The sequence below is a fragment of the Ascidia mentula genome, chromosome 5, assembly GCF_947561715.1.
Source record: "Ascidia mentula chromosome 5, kaAscMent1.1, whole genome shotgun sequence".
NCBI classification, from domain to species: Eukaryota; Metazoa; Chordata; class Ascidiacea; order Phlebobranchia; family Ascidiidae; genus Ascidia; species Ascidia mentula.
The window spans coordinates 18944858-18964715 of record NC_138570.1 but is presented as its reverse complement, the minus strand read 5'-3'; the positions used below and the strand labels follow the sequence as shown (position 1 = coordinate 18964715).

At 36.8% G+C, this 19858-nt stretch overlaps 1 protein-coding gene and 1 pseudogene across 4 annotated transcripts in view; one reads left to right on the top strand and one right to left on the bottom strand.

Moving 5' to 3' along the window:
- The window catches only part of LOC145901533 (NACHT, LRR and PYD domains-containing protein 1b allele 5-like), a 31093-nt gene extending 24731 nt beyond the window's left edge, over positions 1-6362 (top strand). The window contains exons 1-10 of one of the 3 annotated variants that reach the window (XM_082989252.1): positions 2158-2297; positions 2424-2525; positions 2833-2871; positions 3160-4470; positions 4537-4629; positions 4872-4934; positions 5097-5168; positions 5539-5771; positions 5958-6122; positions 6205-6362. In XM_082989252.1, coding sequence (XP_082845378.1) covers positions 2216-2297; positions 2424-2525; positions 2833-2871; positions 3160-4470; positions 4537-4629; positions 4872-4934; positions 5097-5168; positions 5539-5771; positions 5958-6122; positions 6205-6240 — 2196 coding nt within the window. In that variant the 5' untranslated portion in view covers positions 2158-2215 and the 3' untranslated portion in view covers positions 6241-6362. Of the gene's footprint in view, positions 1-2157; positions 2298-2423; positions 2526-2832; positions 2872-3159; positions 4471-4536; positions 4630-4871; positions 4935-5096; positions 5169-5538; positions 5772-5957; positions 6123-6204 lie in introns of those variants that run through there. The other 2 variants (XM_082989254.1, XM_082989253.1) reach the window with 2 other exon arrangements.
- A 1297-nt stretch (positions 6363-7659) lies between these two features.
- LOC145901532 (tripeptidyl-peptidase 2-like) lies at positions 7660-17984 on the bottom strand (annotated as a pseudogene). Its single transcript, XR_014402546.1, has 31 exons — positions 17907-17984; positions 17348-17519; positions 16903-17274; positions 16527-16658; positions 16251-16350; positions 16049-16172; positions 15778-15892; positions 15501-15655; positions 15278-15355; positions 15093-15220; positions 14657-14756; positions 14430-14578; positions 14196-14248; positions 14047-14137; positions 13872-13937; positions 13672-13787; positions 13379-13497; positions 13140-13246; positions 12843-12997; positions 12625-12738; positions 12114-12308; positions 11792-11929; positions 11463-11707; positions 11307-11385; positions 11205-11243; positions 10936-11079; positions 10760-10856; positions 10526-10656; positions 9229-9432; positions 8921-9040; positions 7660-8533 (listed from the first exon to the last, which is right to left on the bottom strand). The product of XR_014402546.1 is annotated as a tripeptidyl-peptidase 2-like (transcript).
- Between the last annotated feature and the right edge of the window lie 1874 nt (positions 17985-19858).

Here is a 19858-nt window from a genome sequence, read left to right as displayed (position 1 = left end):
GTTTATTTGGGGCAAAAGAGCAATCACATTCTTTTCGTTAAACTGTAGGAAGTACGAAAGTTACAGTGCGCCAAAAACATCACACTTCACTGATCACATCACACGTAAAGTTTTTCTCTTGTGTGATGCTATTAACGCAACGAAGAGAATAGCGTGGCGTGCAGTTAAAGCAAGCTAGTTCAACCTTTTCGGCAGAAGGGACACGTACAGTTTGCATATGATTTCACGAAACACTTAACAATTAATTTATGATTTTGTTTTCTTTTAACGTTAGCATAACGAACATAGTTATATTTTACCTTTTTTGACTTTGTTGAAAAAGTAGTGTTGGTCGCTTATTTATGCTACTTGCTTGAAATACTCACCTGTTTTATCACGTACATTATATGTAAAAATTAGATGCTAATATTACGGAACACAAGTTAGTGTGACATGCTAATGTTATGACGCAAACCTATATGGGGCTTACAAGCTATCAGTACCCAATGTGTGAAAGTAAACCATTGATGAACGCATTTAAGGATTCTTTTCATATTTGCGTGCATTCATTTATTCCCGCAAAACATATAATTCACAGTAGAGGTCACCATGCACTTAGAACTACTGTAAACCGAACAACGCTTAGGAGGCCACATGTTTTCTACACGGCCCTAGAAGATACGAGTCCAGGAGTGGTGAAATCATTTTGATTTCCGGTATAATATCGAAATGCGCGCTTGGCAAAAATGAAAACCACTGTATAGCGCGACGCACACCTAATGACTAGCGGGTCATTCACGCAGCACTCCTTGCACCAGCCAATCAACGCCTTGCACGTGAACCAATGAAGCGTTACAGGAAGTCCAATTGAGAATTTGATAAAACGTGAGTGCAGGAAACCGATGAAAAACAAAAGAATTGTGCAATGTGTTGTGCGCAAACGTAATAAAGAAGCAAAAAGAAAAACATTAGTGCCGTGTGTCATTTTCGCCACACCTAATAACATAGTATGAGTACAAAAAAGTCATCTGTTCCCCGTGAACATTAGGTTTGTTTGTCAGCGGTGACGTCAAAAGTTCCAGCGCATTCAGCTTCGCTTTTATGTTTTCTGATCAAACAAATCGGGAAACTGGAAAAGCCAAAGTTCAGACCCGCCATGAAACAACATGTTTGTGTCACGTAAGCGGCGTCAAAATCACTGCTTTTTCCTTGAGATCGTTTAATACTAATGCAAAGTTAAGTGTAGGTACATATATTAGCCATATGGCGTATTTTAAAGATTCAAATGGTATTGCATTAATGATATCTAGAAAGTAATATTTATGAGCTAGAAAAAGTCGGGCAATATACAAGAAAATATGTCAAACAAACGAATGTGTATAGACAGGTCATTGCGGAAACAAACATGACTGTATTGAAAATTACTCCTCCGGAAAGTAGTGCAGGCCTACATTATATGCTGATTTGAAGATCAATACCAATCAATAGAGTTTAAAGTGTATGTAGTCGGCTCAACACCTATCTTAACAAAAACTGCTCGTTACTAGAGGTAAACATCGTTATTTGAGTCGTGCCATGACGCCAGTCTCAATTCAGGAGAATTATGGGAAGCTTAAAAGTTCAACGGACTTAGTACTCGATAAATTGTAGTTTAAGCTATTCGAAAATCCTTTCTAACACCAATTTCATTAATTTGGAATAATATCACCAATCAACACTTTAAAAATCGACACAGTATTAAAACAATACATATTTTCTTTTGTTTTTTTGGGGGAATATTTTTATGTTTACTCAATAGCGCCATCTATAGTTAGCGTCATCAGTCGTCTGCGCAACGATAATTGACATCGCAAACTAGCCCAGATAGCGACCGAACTTAGTAAAAAGTGTTATTTAACTTTGGTAAACTGTAAACATCTACTTGTTAAAAAAAAGTAATTCCAGAAGGGCATTTAACATAGAATTTCTTACTTGTTATTGTGTGTACGTACTGTGGTTGTTTCTGCTACCAGCGTTGGTCTGTGAGATTAATGCTGATAACAACCGAAGTCAGTTGTTGGCGGTGGTAGATATTTTGGTGATATGGTCGTTGACTTATTTGCAACTATATGCCAAATCTTATGTTAGTGATACTGAAGGACCTTAGTTTGAGAAGTCTGTTTTTGTTTGCAGTTAAAATTTTTGTCATGTTTTGATATTGCTTCACATTTGAAAGAAGCTACAGCCAACACTCATCATGTCGAGTCCCGATGCCCCGAGGAAACCAATTCCAGACACAAAACGTGTGGCCGATTTTGAAACTGAACCACAAAGACCAGGTAGGAAGTGTGTTTGAACAACTATTTTCTCAATAACGTTATGGTATTATTGTTCAAAGTATCTCATTTCTGCAGTTTCTGCGCCCTCCTTTGCTTGATTTGTGTTAAATTATGTTTTTTAACCAGGTCCTTCACAGCAATTATCAATACAGAGAGCAAATATAGCTAAAAGCATTGTTGGGGTTCAGGGTGATGTGAATATAACAAAAAATTTCTACAATACACCAGGTGACAAATACATGTCATAGTTAACAAGCACTGAACATGCCCATGGAGAAAAAACATTCATTTGTAAATTATGTTTATGTTCCGTTTTTAAAGTTAGCAGCTTTATAACCCAAGTGGGTAATTACACAGACTTCGCTTTATACAATTATGTTGCAAATTCAAACAAAGACAAGTAAACAAATATATAATGTTCTCTGTCTCCAACTGGTGTTAAAATAATGTGATGTGCTTGAGTAGTTCCAGTTTTCTGCTTGCTGAAAATATAAAAAAGAAAATCAACTTTTTTAAACTATAATTTTGTAATAAGATTCATCAAACACCAAAGCAGATGAGCAACAAGATGAAGGTAAATTAATATGCTTACTATAACTCATAGGTCAGGGATACATTTAAAAAGTTTAGCCAACAAAGATTTGTATTCAGTTTTTATTCAGAAGGGGTGGAAATTAGTTTTGGTCGCGTACATTTTTGTAAGCACAAAATTTTTGTAAAAATTTATTGAAGCAGTGTCTATACCATACCATAAAACAAATAAAATGTTTTTGTTCTCCCAAAACTTAGCCAGTTGAACTGCAAACTTGGAGTAAGATCTTGCAATATAAACAGTGTGTTCACTGGTCTATTTTGTCTGCAGAGAAAAGGCAGCTCAAAGCCATTGAAATCCTCAAAAATCAACAAAATGATCTTAAGGCTGTGGTTCCTCTTCCTGGTTTATGTGAAGAGGGAGTTCCTGATGTCCATCCTTCCCTAGAGGTCATTGACTTCTACAGAGGTGTCGATACCAAAAATGAAAGGTCACATTTGCCACCAACAGCAAAGGACAAAGTGGATCAAGGTCAGGGCAAACCCCTAACATTTGAGGAGTTGATTTCCACAATTGAAAAAGGTGATGAATTTCTTGCAATTATTGGCGCAGCGGGGTCAGGGAAGAGCACCATGTCTGAGAAACTGTTTAAACGCATGAAAAAGAAGTATTTGGTGGTGCATCTAAGTTTCATGTATTTAAACTTTGGAGATGAAAAACTAACACTGCAAGAGCTTATACTTGATAGACAGTTTCCTGATGTTGAACAAACTGTACGAGATGCTGCATTTAAATGGATGAAAAAAAATCCCGAAAAATGTGTTTTATTATTTGATGGATTAGATCAGGCAACATGGACACTAGAAAGTATGACAGCTATAAGTGCAAGTTACGAAAATCGTTTGACAGTTCAACAGCTTGTTGCCAATCTGTGCGGAAAAACCTTCTTCAAAAAATCATCTTTGATATTTACGTCCCGCCCCCATTCCCTGCTCACGATTCCTGTGGAAATTCGTCCAAAATCCATCATTAATGCCCATGATTTCTCTGCAGAAAACATGAAAAAGCTTTTTCATTTTTATGGTGGTGAAAAAGCAAGTGAACTGTGGACAAAACTTGAAACTGAATCTGCAGAAGTGCTAAATTTTTGTCGCAATCCATTACTTTTGCAATTTGTTTTGTATGCCAGTTTATTTGGTGACAAAAACAGTAATGGCACAATTACCAACATATTTAATGCTGTTTTGCAACAACTTGATGTGGCAGAACATACGAAGGACAAGGATACAAACTTTGTGATAAAAGCTCTTGGCCAAATGGCGTATAATGGAAAAACTCGTAAAACTGTTGTGTTTACCCATACAGACCTCTCTGAAGTGGGTCTTGATTATATCAAAGTACAAAATATTATAATCAAACTACCCAAGTATTCCTGGCTACCACAGCGAAAAGTTTTTGATGGTGCCGAAGCAATTTTTTACTACTCACATGAAACTCTGCAGGAATTCCTCGGGGCTTACTACATTTCCTTCTTCATGCCAGATAAAGAATTTGACCAAATTCTGGAAGAATTGGTTAGAAAGGCACGCTGGGCCATGACGCGACGGTTTACTTGTGGCCTTTTGCTTGGAGAGACAAGTGGTGAGTAAAGCAGTCAAAACCATTGTCATTACATTTGCTTTGTTGATGTATTTGTTTTCTATACAGCTACAAGAAGTGACAATGCTGAGGCTGGTTATGAGTCTAAGTGTGATGCTACTTCTGTTGGCAACGTCACAGATTCTGGGAGTCAGCAAACAGGTATGCAGACCAATGTTGCTCACATTTTTACACTTATGTTATGTCACCAAAATAAGATCATATCTTTCCATCCACATAAGTCAGTACCATAGAACCACGTGTTAATGCACGTAAAGCTTGAATACAGACCTGTACAGAAATGATAATTACATTTGGATGCAAAACATTAAGTAAAAGTCATTTGTAAAGAAAAATTCATGTCTACAATTCTATTTTTCCTAAAAATGTGTTTGATTTTTCAGGCAATAGTGGTAAATTATTGGATACACTTTCAAGATTTTTCCGTTTGCATCATGGAGTGCTGCGTGAGTACACGATATAAATGCAGATTGGATTAAAGCTTGTTAATGCACATGTTCCGCTCAGCTTTAAGAAACAGTTGCTGTGTTTCTAGAAAACAAAGGCAAAAACAAACCAACTACATGTCAACAGTTTTATTGCAAATGTTGTTGTTTCTTGTTTTCCAGACAAACGTGCGAAATTATTGAATGCACTTTCAAGATATCTCCAATCTCAACCCAGGGGTTACGATCTACTGAGTGAGTAAATGATATGAATGCCAACAGTTTAATGCGTGTTTGTAAACACAACATTTAATTGCGTAACAATGAGTAGGTTTGTTACGTCACACAGTCATTGTTTGAACCGAACACTCAATGCAGTTTACTTTAGTTGTGATTAAATGTTGTGGAGGAAAGACGCGTTTATTTCTGTCGTGTAATTTTTATATTTTGTGATAATTTAAACGTTTTATATTGGATTGATTTGTTGGTTCTTGTGTTGATTAAATCCGACTTAAACGTGGGGAATTCTGTGCAAGAATAAAGTAAGTTTTAGTTTAAGTGATTTTATTAAAACTGGAAACCAGACATCTGCTTTTTTAATAAACTTTCTTCTGTTTTGTTTCAGATTTTTTTCTGGATTTAAAGGAAATCCAAAAATGCCACCAAGAAAACCTCGCCAAGTTTTGTCCTCCGGGGTTAAATTTTACCGGAACCCGACTTCACTCAATCGTTCAGGTTTTGGCGGAATTTTTACCAAAAGTTACAAGAAACGATTTGGAGCTGTGGCTGTGGGGATGCGACCTGAACTCCGAAGATTTAACGATTATTTGTGAAGCAATAAAAAGAATGGAACCAAAGGTTTGTTTGTGTTTTTATTTATTTTGTAACCAAGATTCTGTTTTAAATCCCTGACATTTTTTGCAAAAGTTTATTTATTCAAAGAAAAAACACGGAATCGTTTTAGTTTTGGGATAAAATGTTGCTTCTTCCTGGTTCACCTAGTGTAGAAATATTTCCAACAAACAATGTTTTTATTTTAAATAGTTGAGAATTCTCGACCTGATGGGAAACAAGTTTCGCGGAAAAGACGACGTGAAAAAAATTTGTGAGATTTTACCGAAGGTTGGGGGGTTGATTCTGCTTCAGTGCAAAATGGATCCAGATTCGATTAAGATGGTGAAGGAAGAACTTGCTAATATGGAAAACCCTGTGAGGATTTAATTTATATTTTTATGAAAACATTTATTTGTGAAATTTTCATAAAATTAAAACTTTTTGTGACTTTTTTCAGCCGGAAGTTTGGGGTTTGGATGAAGGTCAACAGTGATCCCTCCCCTCATCCGATCCAGATTCCAGTGATTTGGATTGAAGCAGAATCTCAACACGAAAACTATTTCCTGTTCCCGAATTATTTGTGTTTTGTTTTCGTGATTTCAGAAATAAATGATTTTTAACAAAAAACAAAAACTCTGACATTTTTTCCCAAGCGTCACTAAGCAACACATAAACTTTAACAGTGCCACTAGAGGTATTATAACAAAAATAGAAATAATAATCAAATTAGGAAATGAGACATAATTTTGTGGTTGATTTCTGACAAAAATCAAATTTACGCAATGGTTTTTGTTGTTTAAATATAGAAATTTTACTCCATTAATTTAGTGGTTTAAGAATTGACACATATTTATCTTAAAATTGTATTTAATGAAGCAACAATTAAGCCTCTCCTTTACGTCAGCAAATTTTACTGTTAAAATCGATTTCGCATATGTAAGTTACCATAAGAATCGTCAGTTTCTGCAAAAATTACATAATAGTAGTAATAATGAAAGCAATAAAATACACTATAAAATAAAAAAATACGCCACTGGAAGTCCTTTCTTTACGTTATCTCCTCAAAGCTCAAACAGTGAACTATACAGTGTGGTAGCGAACCTATAAGCAGGGGGTAGCGGAGACAAGGAAACAACCGCACGCTCACACGTGACCGTAAACACCTGAAGCACAAACCAGTGTATCAGGAGCAATAAATGCAACTAAAAATGGAATTAATTAGTAAAAGGTAGAAGCGAAATGCAATAAAAATTATCTAATTCCCGGTAAAATCATTTTCTGAATGTTTACAGATGCTTTCGTCATATGAAGTCATTTGGCCTCACAAACATCCAAAGACTTTGCCGTCGGTTCTTGAACAAATGTCACTGAAAAGCAGGTTTCAATGGATGGGCACTGAGCTGGGGTACCGTGTTTGGATGTGTGATGGTGAAGAAGGACCGTTTTGTCACTCTTACCGATATCGCTTGTTACCCAGTTCCAGTCGGACCGGTGAAAATTTGTGTTTTGTTTGGCCGACAGATTTTTCTTTATATGTGCAACACGTTGCTATGTAGGCTATATACCAAAATTGGTGCAAGTTAGATTTTGTGTCAGTTTGTACACCGTTCCTGTTATGGTTTCCAAAAGTAACGTTTGAATTGCCATTTTATTTGGATAATAAAAGCAAAATACATCAATAATCTTTTTGCTGATAATGGAATCTTAAAGTTGTGCCCATTGGTGATTTTGTATTAGCCTCCAAACACTTTTCTGCACATTTCCTTTTGTTATTAGAACTGCTTTATCAGCTTCCACAGAGCTAAGTTTTCCCCCACAAAACATTCAGTCATTCACCAATTCTGACCGTACATTACCTTCAATCAGCTGCAACGTCTTTGTTTTACAATTGAGCAATTTGGAGGGGGCCTTCATGTGTTACAAAACACCAGCAATTCTTCTGGCCAATAAAGCAAAACTGCACGAATGTGGGTACATGTAAAGAACCTGAAACACTACATTGTTCTAGGCATTAATCGTGAAATGGGAATTTTTACCAGATTTTCGACAAAAAATATTAACGTGCCACTCGCGCAAAATAATATTAGATAAAGGGTATAGTTTCCAATTCAACTGCTTCGGACAGTACACAGCAAAGTTTTGTTTAACCAACCAATGCTCCATCTTAATTTCCTTGTGATTCTGGTACTTTGTTAGCAACCAAAGATTGCAAATTGAGAAAAGGACAGAATTTTTCTACACAAAAGTGGAATTATTGTACGATCATCAGAAACACCACGTTTGGTTACAACAACGAGATAAAAAAAAACATGGTAGAAACGTCTCTAGAGAAGGTTGTACGCAATTACCTTCAATATTCATTGCGCAAAACACAGAAAGCAACAATTGCTTAAAAACCAACATCCCTGTAAAATAGGTTTGCGTGGAAGTTGTTTCGCTGTCAATTAAAAATCAAGAATAATTCCTCAATGCTGTCGAAAAATCAAGTTTTGCAAATATTTCATAAATCATGTGACATCAAATTTGATGCCTATGCGAGCAGAATATGGCCGTAAAAAACTGATTCAGTGAAACAAAGTTCAGATCTCTGCCAGTAAAAACAGAAATTGAAATTTAGATAAAAGCAGCGACAAACTGCGATGGACGACGGCAATAAACCGCAACAAACAGCGGCACACAATACACGTTGTATCGCTTTAAAATGGAATGAATGAGGCTGGGTATTTTATTGGAAGGGACATCTCAATGTATTGCGCCACGTATTCCCAACCAAGTTTGCGACAAATCTGCAACAAACAGTGGTAAGTTGAAACAACACAGCTCGAAAAAATATTACAAACATCACCCTCAGTTTTTGCATTTTATGCAACAACAAGTAAAACTTACTGTATTTTATTTTTATTACATTTTGCATTTCAATGATATTTCGAAATTGGTTTGCTTTAAACCTGTACTTAAATACCTGTGTGGTTCTAGAAATGATTCTGGCTTTGTTTTTTAGTTATAGACATTAGTTTAAAACCATTTTTGATCAAACAATCATGTTAGGTCGCGCACGAGCGACAAGTTTCTTGGGTACAAAGCTTGAAGTGAATTTCTTGCGTGTAAATAGTTTTAAGATGTCCCAAAACACAGGTGACGTAACACGTCCATATTAAGACTTGGATACAAACCTCAATAAGTTTCAAGTCAGTCTCTTTGCATTTCTTGTCGTCGCTTTGTTTAAGCAGAGCTCGGGCGGCCAGACCATATTTCTTATTGGCGACCGCGTGTTTAAAAACAAAAGGCAGAACCTGGAAACGACAAAAATGTCATTAAAAGCTTGCACTGGTGTTGTTTATACTGTGTATATATGCTGGTACTCTGTATAGAATGAATTGAACATGATGATCTTCTCTTAACTATTGGTATAACATGCAAGTGTCAGTTAAGACGACAAACTCATAATAGCGCTTATGTTAATATATACTTTCCATCCCACCTTGCTCTCGTTCATGTCCGCAAACATTTGCAACCTTTCGAAAGTTTCTTGAAGTTGTCCACAAATTTCACCATAAGTTGTATCACAACTACTAAGATTGTCAGCGCCCTCATGCGGTTCATCTTTTTAGAAAGAAATGTGTTTAAAACACAACCTTTAAACACGAGCGATCCAATGAGATGACATCTCTGTTTTTCACTTTCACTGCGAAGGAAAATGTAAATGGGTCATTCCATGTCAAATCACTTAAAACCATCTTAATTGTTCTACTGGCCAAACCAGGAGGAAACTTGTTGGACCACTGAAGGAAACATTTCGTGTGTGATAGGAACATAATTATTGGCCTTATTAAACACATATTATAACAGAAGAGGAACAATTTTCAGAATGTGGATGAAGTGGGGTGCTATGTATTTATGAATAAGGTTTATTTTCTGTGTACCTTGAGAAAGGAAAACAAGTTTGTTGTTAGAAAAAATTGAATTTCAATGCACTAAAATTGCCCAATTTGATACCACAGCTTGTGGTAAAATTACAGTATAACATTTAATATTCCATGCTGTGTATAATTACAAAGTATATCCCAAATTACTCATGCATGACCAAAAGAGATGTTTCTTAGCCAATATTATCTTTATGAAGCGATATAACAAGAAACCGAAAACTTTTACCACTTAATGATTTGATATGTTGTAGCTGTAAGCTGTATGTTTTTAAACCTAAAAGTTAAACATCTGACAACCTCTGGGTCAAGAATCAGGCCAGGTCAAATTCAGGGTTACAATAAAGGTCAAAAGGTTTATTGTAAGAAGGAAACAAAAAAATCAAAACCGATTATACAGACAATTCTCGGGTGCAAAATATTTGGAGTTTATAACTTTGAAAATCAGACAATTCTCCTTCAAACAATACCGAAGTCATCAAATTTGGCCAAGTAGTTTTCGAAATGCAGGGGTTAAAGCAGAAGGCAAACCCCTGAACTTTGCCCCAAAACGACAACTGTATGGAAACATAACTCTTGAACCAATGATCTGAGTGAACTAAAATTTGGCATGAGTGACTGTGCCATAGTACTTAACACATATGTTTCATCTACATTAAAGAGGTTTAGGTGATGATTTAACATGGAATGACTTAAATTTATGTAATATTGCTTGACTTGCAAGCAACCGCTAAGTTGCTATATATATGTACTGTATTAGAACATTATTGGCGTAACATTACTTCCACAAGCTCTTCGCATGAAACGTTTTACACAGAAATAGAATTTTAATGGTTGCCAGTCTGGTGGTTTTACCTCTTTATGGAAGCAGCATCTGGTCTTGGGTCGCACTTAATCCCAAGGTTAGCTGATAATTGATGAGTATCAATATGAGATATAACTTCATCAGCCGTCTCTATGATTTCATCCAATTTCTCCTCTCTTGTCTACAAATGCATGAGTTTAATAATGGTGAAAAAATAACTTTTGTTTTCAAAGTATTTCCAGGAATTTTTACAAATTAACCTGTCTTAATAAATTAATGATTACCTTTGCTGCTTCAAGTGCTTGTAGTTTAGCCATGTAAAGAGGTATGTGTTCACCCCAGTCCAACCTCAGTTTATCAAACAAGTCCAGTCTTTCTTGTCTGTCACGGAATATCAAAGTTTAGGATATAATCGTGTCAGCAATGATTTTGTTAATTATCAGATTTGGTTACGTCATACTTGGCAACCCAGGAAATTTGAAGGTCTCTGACGTCATCCACACACTGGTTGGAGCTTTTGCTTGATTTCTTTTGAGTTTGAGTTGCGGCTAGTTTTGTTCTTGCTCGGTGGGTCGATCAGGACGTACATGAATTTGTGTGTGTACTGCAGGAAACAAGATATGCGACATATAAGATTTACTGATTTAGATGCAGAATCCTAGGACATCATCTACATGAAAAAAAGAAACAAAGAAAAACGGTGAATTTCCACATAGTTTGTTATTCTACCTCTTCAGAAATCTTGGACCTTTTTCCGCTTTTCAAGCTCTGTTAACAATACACATTGCTTCAGAGGAAGATAAATTGAGTGTTTGAATTAACACAACTTACTGCACGTTTTCCAAGCTCCCCTTTTGCCATGCTCATCTGACCAATCAGGTACTGTCCTCCAGTCACATGCTTTGGTAATCTGAAATATTTAAAAGTGATTTAAATGTTGTTTAGCGCTTGTCACATGACAAACAAACAAAACAAACACAATCTTACTTGTCTTCTTGTAAAGGAGCAACATAGAATGGAAATGGATGTCCAGGAATCACTGTTTGATTCGACATCTTGTTACTTCCCATCAACGCGTCTCTGTGTGTGGAAAAAACATCCAGTGATATTGATGACGACAGTTTGGCTTTCACCACTAGTGCGGCGTCCTTGAGTCGGTGTAGGGCGTCCCTCGATGAATGGGAGACTTGTAAGCGTATTGTGTATTCACCTTTGTCCAATTTGATTGGGTACTGTAAGATTAATACATACATAACAAACTAATATCAACTGTGTCGAATTGCAAATATGATATGTAATCACTATTATGAATATACCTGGTGAGGATAAGCGTCTCCTGCACCCACAAAGCACTTGTTGGAATCAAACATCAACCATATCTGACTGTTATATTCATTCTCGTACAATAAATCCGACAACATGGGAAAGGATATGGTGACGTCAGATGACTTTGTCTGCAGACAATTAATGGTGAGTTGATAAGTTGCGATAGTAGCCCCAGTAATAGCTGCAGGTAATGAGGCTGCTCAGTTTAAAACTTAAATTCATCATAAATTGTTTTAGGTTTATGCGATAATTTTGTGAATAAAACATGAACAGTTTTAAGTCCCTGTTGATTCAAATCAACCACAGTCTCACCACATGCAAAGGGTATGTGTTGATCATCTCATATGTTGGTTGATCTCCAAGAACATGATCTCTAGCTGATAATGGACGTATACAATGATCAGTTGCTCTCAGGGGTTGTACAACGTGTTTGAGGGTTATAGAGGGTGAGAGATCCTCTCTTTCCAATGAGCAAGCTTCAAGGCGATGAATTCCGTTGGCTGCATGCTGGCGAGGTTTATGACTACGTTACTTTCTGTATTTACTTCATTATAGTGCTACAACACACATGCAAAATTTTGTGTTTCAGGACCAAATACCATAAGATGAAATCTCAGCTATCATATCATTCATTTATTTATAGTGATATTACCAACACTAATTGATTAAGTCACATATTAGCTTCCTAGTGGTAGCAAAATGCTCCTGGTGAGGTTTAACCCACAACCTTGACTACAGTGGTTCACCAATCAGAGTGAATGAAGTGGTCGGTTTAAGTTATACATTCTGTGTAATGAGTAAAATGTAGAAATATTACACTCACCATAACCAAGTTATTGCTAATGGTAAGCCCATGGAATTTGACGTCATATGAAATGGAGACGTCACCTAAACTTGACCACCAGCGGGCGACACAGAGTTCTACTGTGATCCCAGACTAAAAAGTAAAACAGTAATGCAAAACAATGCATGTAGAGGTAAAAAAATTACAAATGCTAGATATTATATAATATTATTGTGCACAAAGGCAGGAATTGTTACCTGAACAGCAAACGCCTGCTCTGTGGAGCCACCTGCTGGAACATTTGCGAATTTGTAAAACTCTTGTTCACGAAATGCTCTTTGAGGTCGAATATTGACGCAGTGTAACACGAATCTTGCTGACTGATCGATTGAGTGATTTTTCAAAGTCATTTCTGTGGGAAAAGTAATTGTCTGATCCTAATATAAGAGTCAATACAAGGCTCAAGCAAGCTGTTTCTAGGAACTAAAAAATACATTTTTAGCATAAAGTTAATTCTAGTTTGAATCTGTGCTGTGCATTTGTCAAATCCTGACCTGCCCATGTTGCACCTTCGGGTACATGGAAGAACTTTCTTGCTATCTGTCCAGGTTTAAACATTCGTTGTTCTTGTTGAAGTCGGTAGTTAGTGAGTTGATCAGTTCTTGACAAAGATATCTCAGGTTATGAGTTTTGTGAAATTATTCATTCATTGGGAAACGAAGTCAAAAAAATTACAATAAATTAATCATAAAAAATAAAATTAATTAAAAGAAAGGAAACTGAAGGATCTTACTTTTCTGGTTTAATGACAGTGACTGGCAGAGTGAAAAGTACTCCTGCATTCAAACGTTTTGTGTTGAAACCTTGAACCTGGGCATAATGCACACCTGGAGGTAATCCTCTTGGATCCACCTGAAAATACAACCAGATGATGATTTAATTTAAACAAACATGAATTAGAATCCATACAACAGATCAACATCTTTCCAGTAACATTATTTACCTGGTGTTTGCGTAACTATATTATTGAAGTCTATTCCAAATTTTTTAGTTTAGGCAAATCTTGGTGGCAGCCATAAAACGTACTTTGACGACAAACGCTCTTGCCATGTTCATCATTTCAAGATGTGTTGGACAAACTACCCAGGGCTGGTCACTGCATACAGCCATATGACAACTGAATTCAATCTTTTCCTCAGGACCTGAAGATTTGAGAAATGAACGTTCATCCACAAACACAGACTACAAAGAGGGTTTGACAACTGTTTAATATTTTTTGTGCTTACTTGCTGAAGAGTGGAATTTGGGTTCGACAGTCACACTGACAAAACGTGGTTTCAAACAATAAATTCCTGCAAACAAGTTAAATATTATGTTGATTTCATGATCTTGATAGATAACTGAAATTTAGAAACTATACAGGTTGCAAAAAACAATTTATCTTAAACTATCAACAATTACCTTTTCCTGATTGTGGAAGTGAAATGTCAAAAAAAATCTTGTTTTCTGGTGCAGCAGCATTATTTACTATATATTCATATGCTTCATTTACCTTAAAAATGAGAGATATAAATTATATGTAATCTTCCAGTATATTCATATCAACATACTTGTAAAAATCCATGACCCTGAGCAAAGCATTCAATAGAGCTATGTTTTGATGCTGTGTTTTTGTATAATTTAAACATTTTCAAAATTTTAGTTGCTGAGCTATTTCATTATCATTTAATCTTACTGAGAAATAAAGTGAAATTGCACCAAATACACAACTATTTTAACTAAAAACCAATATTTACTTGGGATTTAAATTTATAAGTTTCTGTCCAAACCAGATGAAAGTCTACCTGATAAAATAAGTGCAATTGCACCACACGCATTTGGTAAAGACATTGAGGTTCCATTCATTAACTGTCTCCCGTGTAAAGTCCAATTTGGAACAGAGGTGATGGCGTCACCTGGTGCTGATATAGACACGCCAAGTGCCCCATTCACACTAAAATGTGGTTCAATAACATTTGGAATATTAACACAAGGTAACTAACAACAAAAAACAAGTTATTTTATTGCTTACCATGGGCCCCTTGACGACCATGTATATTGGTTGCTAGGCAGTTTTTCAGTCATCGAATATTCAGCTGTCATCATGTCAGGAGATACCCAGGCTCCTACACCTAAAGAACAAGATAAGGAGTTTGAGAACCTTTATTGTGTAAAGAACTGAATGCCAGCAAAACGCCATGTGAGTGATACTGAAAATAGAGACAAGGAAACCATACAGTCTACCAACAGCACAGGTGCTACCAAAGAAACAATTCACAAGAATTTTTTTAAGAATGATAACAAAGCAACTGATTGATATAGAAAATAAGTCAGGGTGAAAATGGTTTGTGAATATGTTTTGGACGCCTGGCATGAAATAAATGGAATTTTTTTGGTTTCTTAAAATGCAAGAAATTGTATCAACATTTTATGGACATGGTATTTTAAGTGCACACAGCATAACCTACCTATAATATGCTCTGTAGTGCCACCAGGTGAGCCCACCGTCGACAAACATGGACCATTGTTGCCGGCACTTGACACAAATATGAGATTGTGTTTGGTGACGGCCTCTTCTATAGTGGAGCAGATTTTACTGAAAAAACACACATGACAAATTCAATGACATGTAAATGATAGGTGACATTCTTACCCAGCCCCCCGGCCAGTGGCACGCTTCACCATAAGTGAGGTTAGCAAGATCACATCCCAGACGAACAACCTCTGATAACTGCAACACAAATATGTACGTTAACATACAAAATTTCGTATATACACAGATATTAACATGATGTAACCATCTGTTCCTGCTGTTTACAATACGGAGTGCAAAACAAAAAGCTACACATTTACAACAAACAAAAGTTCAAACTGACCCCTCTGAATAATCCAGTTCCAGACTCCATGGTAGCAAGTCTGGAATCACCAATCTTGATGGCAACAACTTGTGCACCAGGTGCAATACCATTCTTGTCTGGTTCATCCGCAAAATAACCAGCAGTTATGGCTGCAACATGCGTTCCATGTGACCCTGAAAAATGTTATTTTCTATAGTAAAGGATTCAAAGAACAAATGTGACATTACAACACATTCAGGCATTTACCACAATTAGCAACAACACAAAGAACTTTTCCTTCTTAATAAATATTTACAGAGAAGTTGAACATAGCCGTTCTACTCAGGGTTGCATACTGCTGTGATTCATGGCAGTCAGCTAATACTGGACAAGACTGCAAGTCCCCAGACAAACTAATGTCAACACAAGCTCTAAAAACAAAAGAGCTAAATTGAAACGAGTTTCAGTAAAAATATGAGTTCAGTAATTTTGGGAAAGAAGGAAATTTGAAGTTGATTTGTTTGTGAAGAACACAGTTAATTACAACATTAAAAACAGTACAAGAAGAATTATGATTTTCTACTTACTGGTAGGTGTTGCCATCATGAAACACAACACAATCAACAACTGGTCCACATGCATCCCAGCTTTTATCTAATTTGTCCAAAACTTCCACTTGTGCCTGGAGATCCTCCTTATAAAATTTGACTTCTGATGAAAAAGGGGGCAAGTTGGCATGTGATATTATTTCTGTGGAATGTAGTTTGATAATGTTCAAACAACTGAAACCTGCAGGGTTCTTTGGTCTGCTTTGGTGCTTTCTTCAATCTTGCCTAGTGTAGTGGCAGTAATTTTCTTGTGCTGGGAATCCCATGTATTTTCCTTCTTTCTGTGAATATTTAATTGTCCAGACAACCAAATAAATAAATAAATTCATTAAATCTCAATAATCATATTACTCCGCTTGGACAGACAACGTAACTGCATGTGCCCACACGTAACTGCATGTTTCATTGATAAACATTATGCTGACATATCAGCATGAATACCAAAGTAACTATGCACCTTCAGTGTTCGACCAGTTAGATCAACAATATTTCCATCACGATCAGGAGTAATTACAGTGCTTGTGTCAACATCTCCACTACCTGTTGCGTCAATGATGTCGACAATCTTGGTTCTTCAATCTGATGTAAACTGGAAGAACATAGGTGGTTATTTCCTAATTCCTTAATTTCAGAGTTTGTGACATTTGATAAAAGGTAAGTTGATACATAATTTGCACATAATTATGCGTCCGTGCAATCAATTTTGTATATATGTCAATATATGAAATTTCAAGCACACAGAAAATAGTAACCATCTGTTCCAGCTGTTTTAACAATACAGAATACAACACAAAAATTTACACATTTTCCAATAAACAAAATATCAAACTGACCCCTCTGATTAAACCAGTTCCAGTCTCCATGGTTGCAAGTCTGGATTCACCAATCTTGATGGCAACAATTTGTGCACCAGGTGCAACACGATTTTTGTCTGGTTCATCCGCAAAGTTATGGCCACAACATTGCCAAGCAGTTATGGCTGCAACATGCATTCCATGTGACCCTAAGAGGTATAAAAACAAATGAGACTTTACAATATACTTAGGCGATTACCACAATTAGTAACAACACAAAGAACTTTCCTTTTTCATAAATGTTCACGGAGAAGTTGAACATAGACATTGTTAAGAATTTTTATTGAATATTTTCACATGGATGTTTGATGTGCAACAACATCACTAGTCACCAAGCTGCACTGTTGAGAACTGATATGTTTGACAGCATACTGCTTTAAATTTTGCTTGTCCAAAGTGTTCGAAATCACCATATTTGACTTACTGCGTCATGTACTCCAAATACACAAGAAAGAAGAATTTCTTCGACATTTCATCTGTTCCAAAAAATCCCACATTAACAATTTTTATAACGGCATAATCAAATGCTGCCTGAGCATAATGAGGAGTCCACAAATATCTATTTGGGTTATCCTGATGATGGATCAACTGTCGCCCTTCAAATAAACACATGTCAATTTTATCAAAAAATGTAAACTGGTGAAAACAGATTGGATATTTTTTGCATGACTTTTGATTGTGAGGATGAAGTGCAGAATAGCAAACACTTTTCGTATGTTAACACATTTGGAAATATTGTGCAGAACATCAGTAAATATTTTCAAATTTCCTTTCAATCTGGTAAAGTGTATGGGTCAGGAAAGATTCTAATTTATGGCTACTAGGTCCTGGGTGTCTAACCCCTGATTTCAGAAAAACAGATTGCTTTATGACAGAGAAAAGCCTCGGTCGTATATTTTAATCAATGTTACGAAATGTTTTTAAAAAAGGCTCATAAAATTTAATGTATGTTAAAACACACGAAAAGATTTCAAAATACTTACAAAGAATGTCCTTAGATCCCATCTTTAATCTTTGCTTTCCAGAACTTCTATCAAACTGCTGCAATTTCACTTCTGTCATTTCGGCGAAATTTTTTTTTATATCAACGAAATATTTTTCACGCATGACTGAACACAACTTCAATGGATTTAACAAAAACAAAACACAAGTATATACACAAATTAGAGCATAATTACCATTCAAAAACATCAATGTAACTTTGGTACACCTCCATGATCAATTCACACTATTTTGTTTTCGCAAAATGTATATACTGAGGCAGCAATACTTGTGAATTTGGATGCGAACTTAAACAAAGCATAAAGTGGAGAAGTCGCTTGATATAGGCGAACATTTGAAACCTTTCCGGGCCGTAGGATTTTTTTTAATTTTGCACAGAGCTTGCCTGAAGCATGCAGATGAATGCGGTATAAGTTAAAATCCCAACAGTTTTCAAGTTTCCAAGCGAAATGAACTTAACTGCAAGTCACCCTCTGTGACGACATAGAGCCCTTAACGCGCGTATAGGCTGGCCACAAGTCCTATCGTACAGGCGAACATTTGGAACTTTCCCGGGCCGTAGGATTTTTCTTAATTTTGCGCAGAGCTTGCCTAGAGCATGCAGATGAACGCGGTATAAGTTAAAATCCCAATAGTTTTCAAGTTTCCCAGCGAAATGAACTTAACTGCAGGTCACCGGCTATGACGTCATAGAGCCCTTAACGCGCGTACAGGCTGGCCACAAGGCCTATCGTACAGGCGAACATTTGAAACCTTTCCGGGCCGTAGGATTTTTTTTTATTTTGCACAGAGCTTGCCTGAAGCATGCAGATGAACGCGGTATAAGTTAAAATCCCAACAGTTTTCAAGTTTCCCAGCGAAATAAACTTAACTGCAGGTCACCGGCTATGACGTCATAGAGCTCTTAACGCGCGTACAGGCTGGCCACAAGGCCTATCGTACAGGCGAACATTTGAAACCTTTCCGGGCCGTAGGATTTTTTTTAATTTTGCACAGAGCTTGCCTAGAGCATGCAGATGAACGCGGTATAACTTAAAATCCCAACAGTTTTCAAGTTTCCCAGCGAAATAAACTTAACTGCAGGTCACCGGCTATGACGTCATAGAGCCCTTTAAGCGCGTACAGGCTGGCCACAAGGCCTATCGTACAGGCGAACATTTGAAACCTTTCCGGGCCGTAGGATTTTTTTAAATTTTGCACAGAGCTTGCCTAGAGCATGCAGATGAACGCGGTATAAGTTAAAATCCCAACAGTTTTCAAGTTTCCCAGCGAAATGAACTTAACTGCAAGTCACCCTCTGTGACGACATAGAGCGCTTCACGCGCATATAGGCTGGCCACGAGGCCTATCGTACAGGCGAACATTTGAAACCTTTCCGGGCCGCAGGATTTTTCTTAATTTTGCGCAGAGCTTGCCTGAAGCATGCAGATGAACGCGGTATAAGTTAAAATCCCAACAGTTTTCAAGTTTCCCAGCGAAATGAACTTAACTTAATTGCAGGTCACCGGCTATAACGACATAGAGCCCTTAACGCGCGTACAGGGCCACAAGGCCTCTCGTACAGTCGAACATTTGAAACCTTTCCGGGCCGTAGGATTTTTTTAAATTTTGCGCAGAGCTTGCCTGAAGCATGCAGATGAATGCGATATAAGTTAAAATCCCAACAGTTTTCAAGTTTCCCAGCGAAATGAACTTAACTTAATTGCAGGTCACCGGCTATAACGACATAGAGCCCTTAACGCGCGTACAGGTTGGCCACAAGGCCTCTCGTACAGTCGAACATTTGAAACCTTTCCGGGCCGTAGGATTTTTTTTAATTTTGCACAGAGCTTGCCTGAAGCATGCAGATGAACGCGGTATAAGTTAAAATCCCAACAGTTTTCAAGTTTCCCAGCGAAATGAACTTAACTGCAGGTCACTGGCTATAACGACA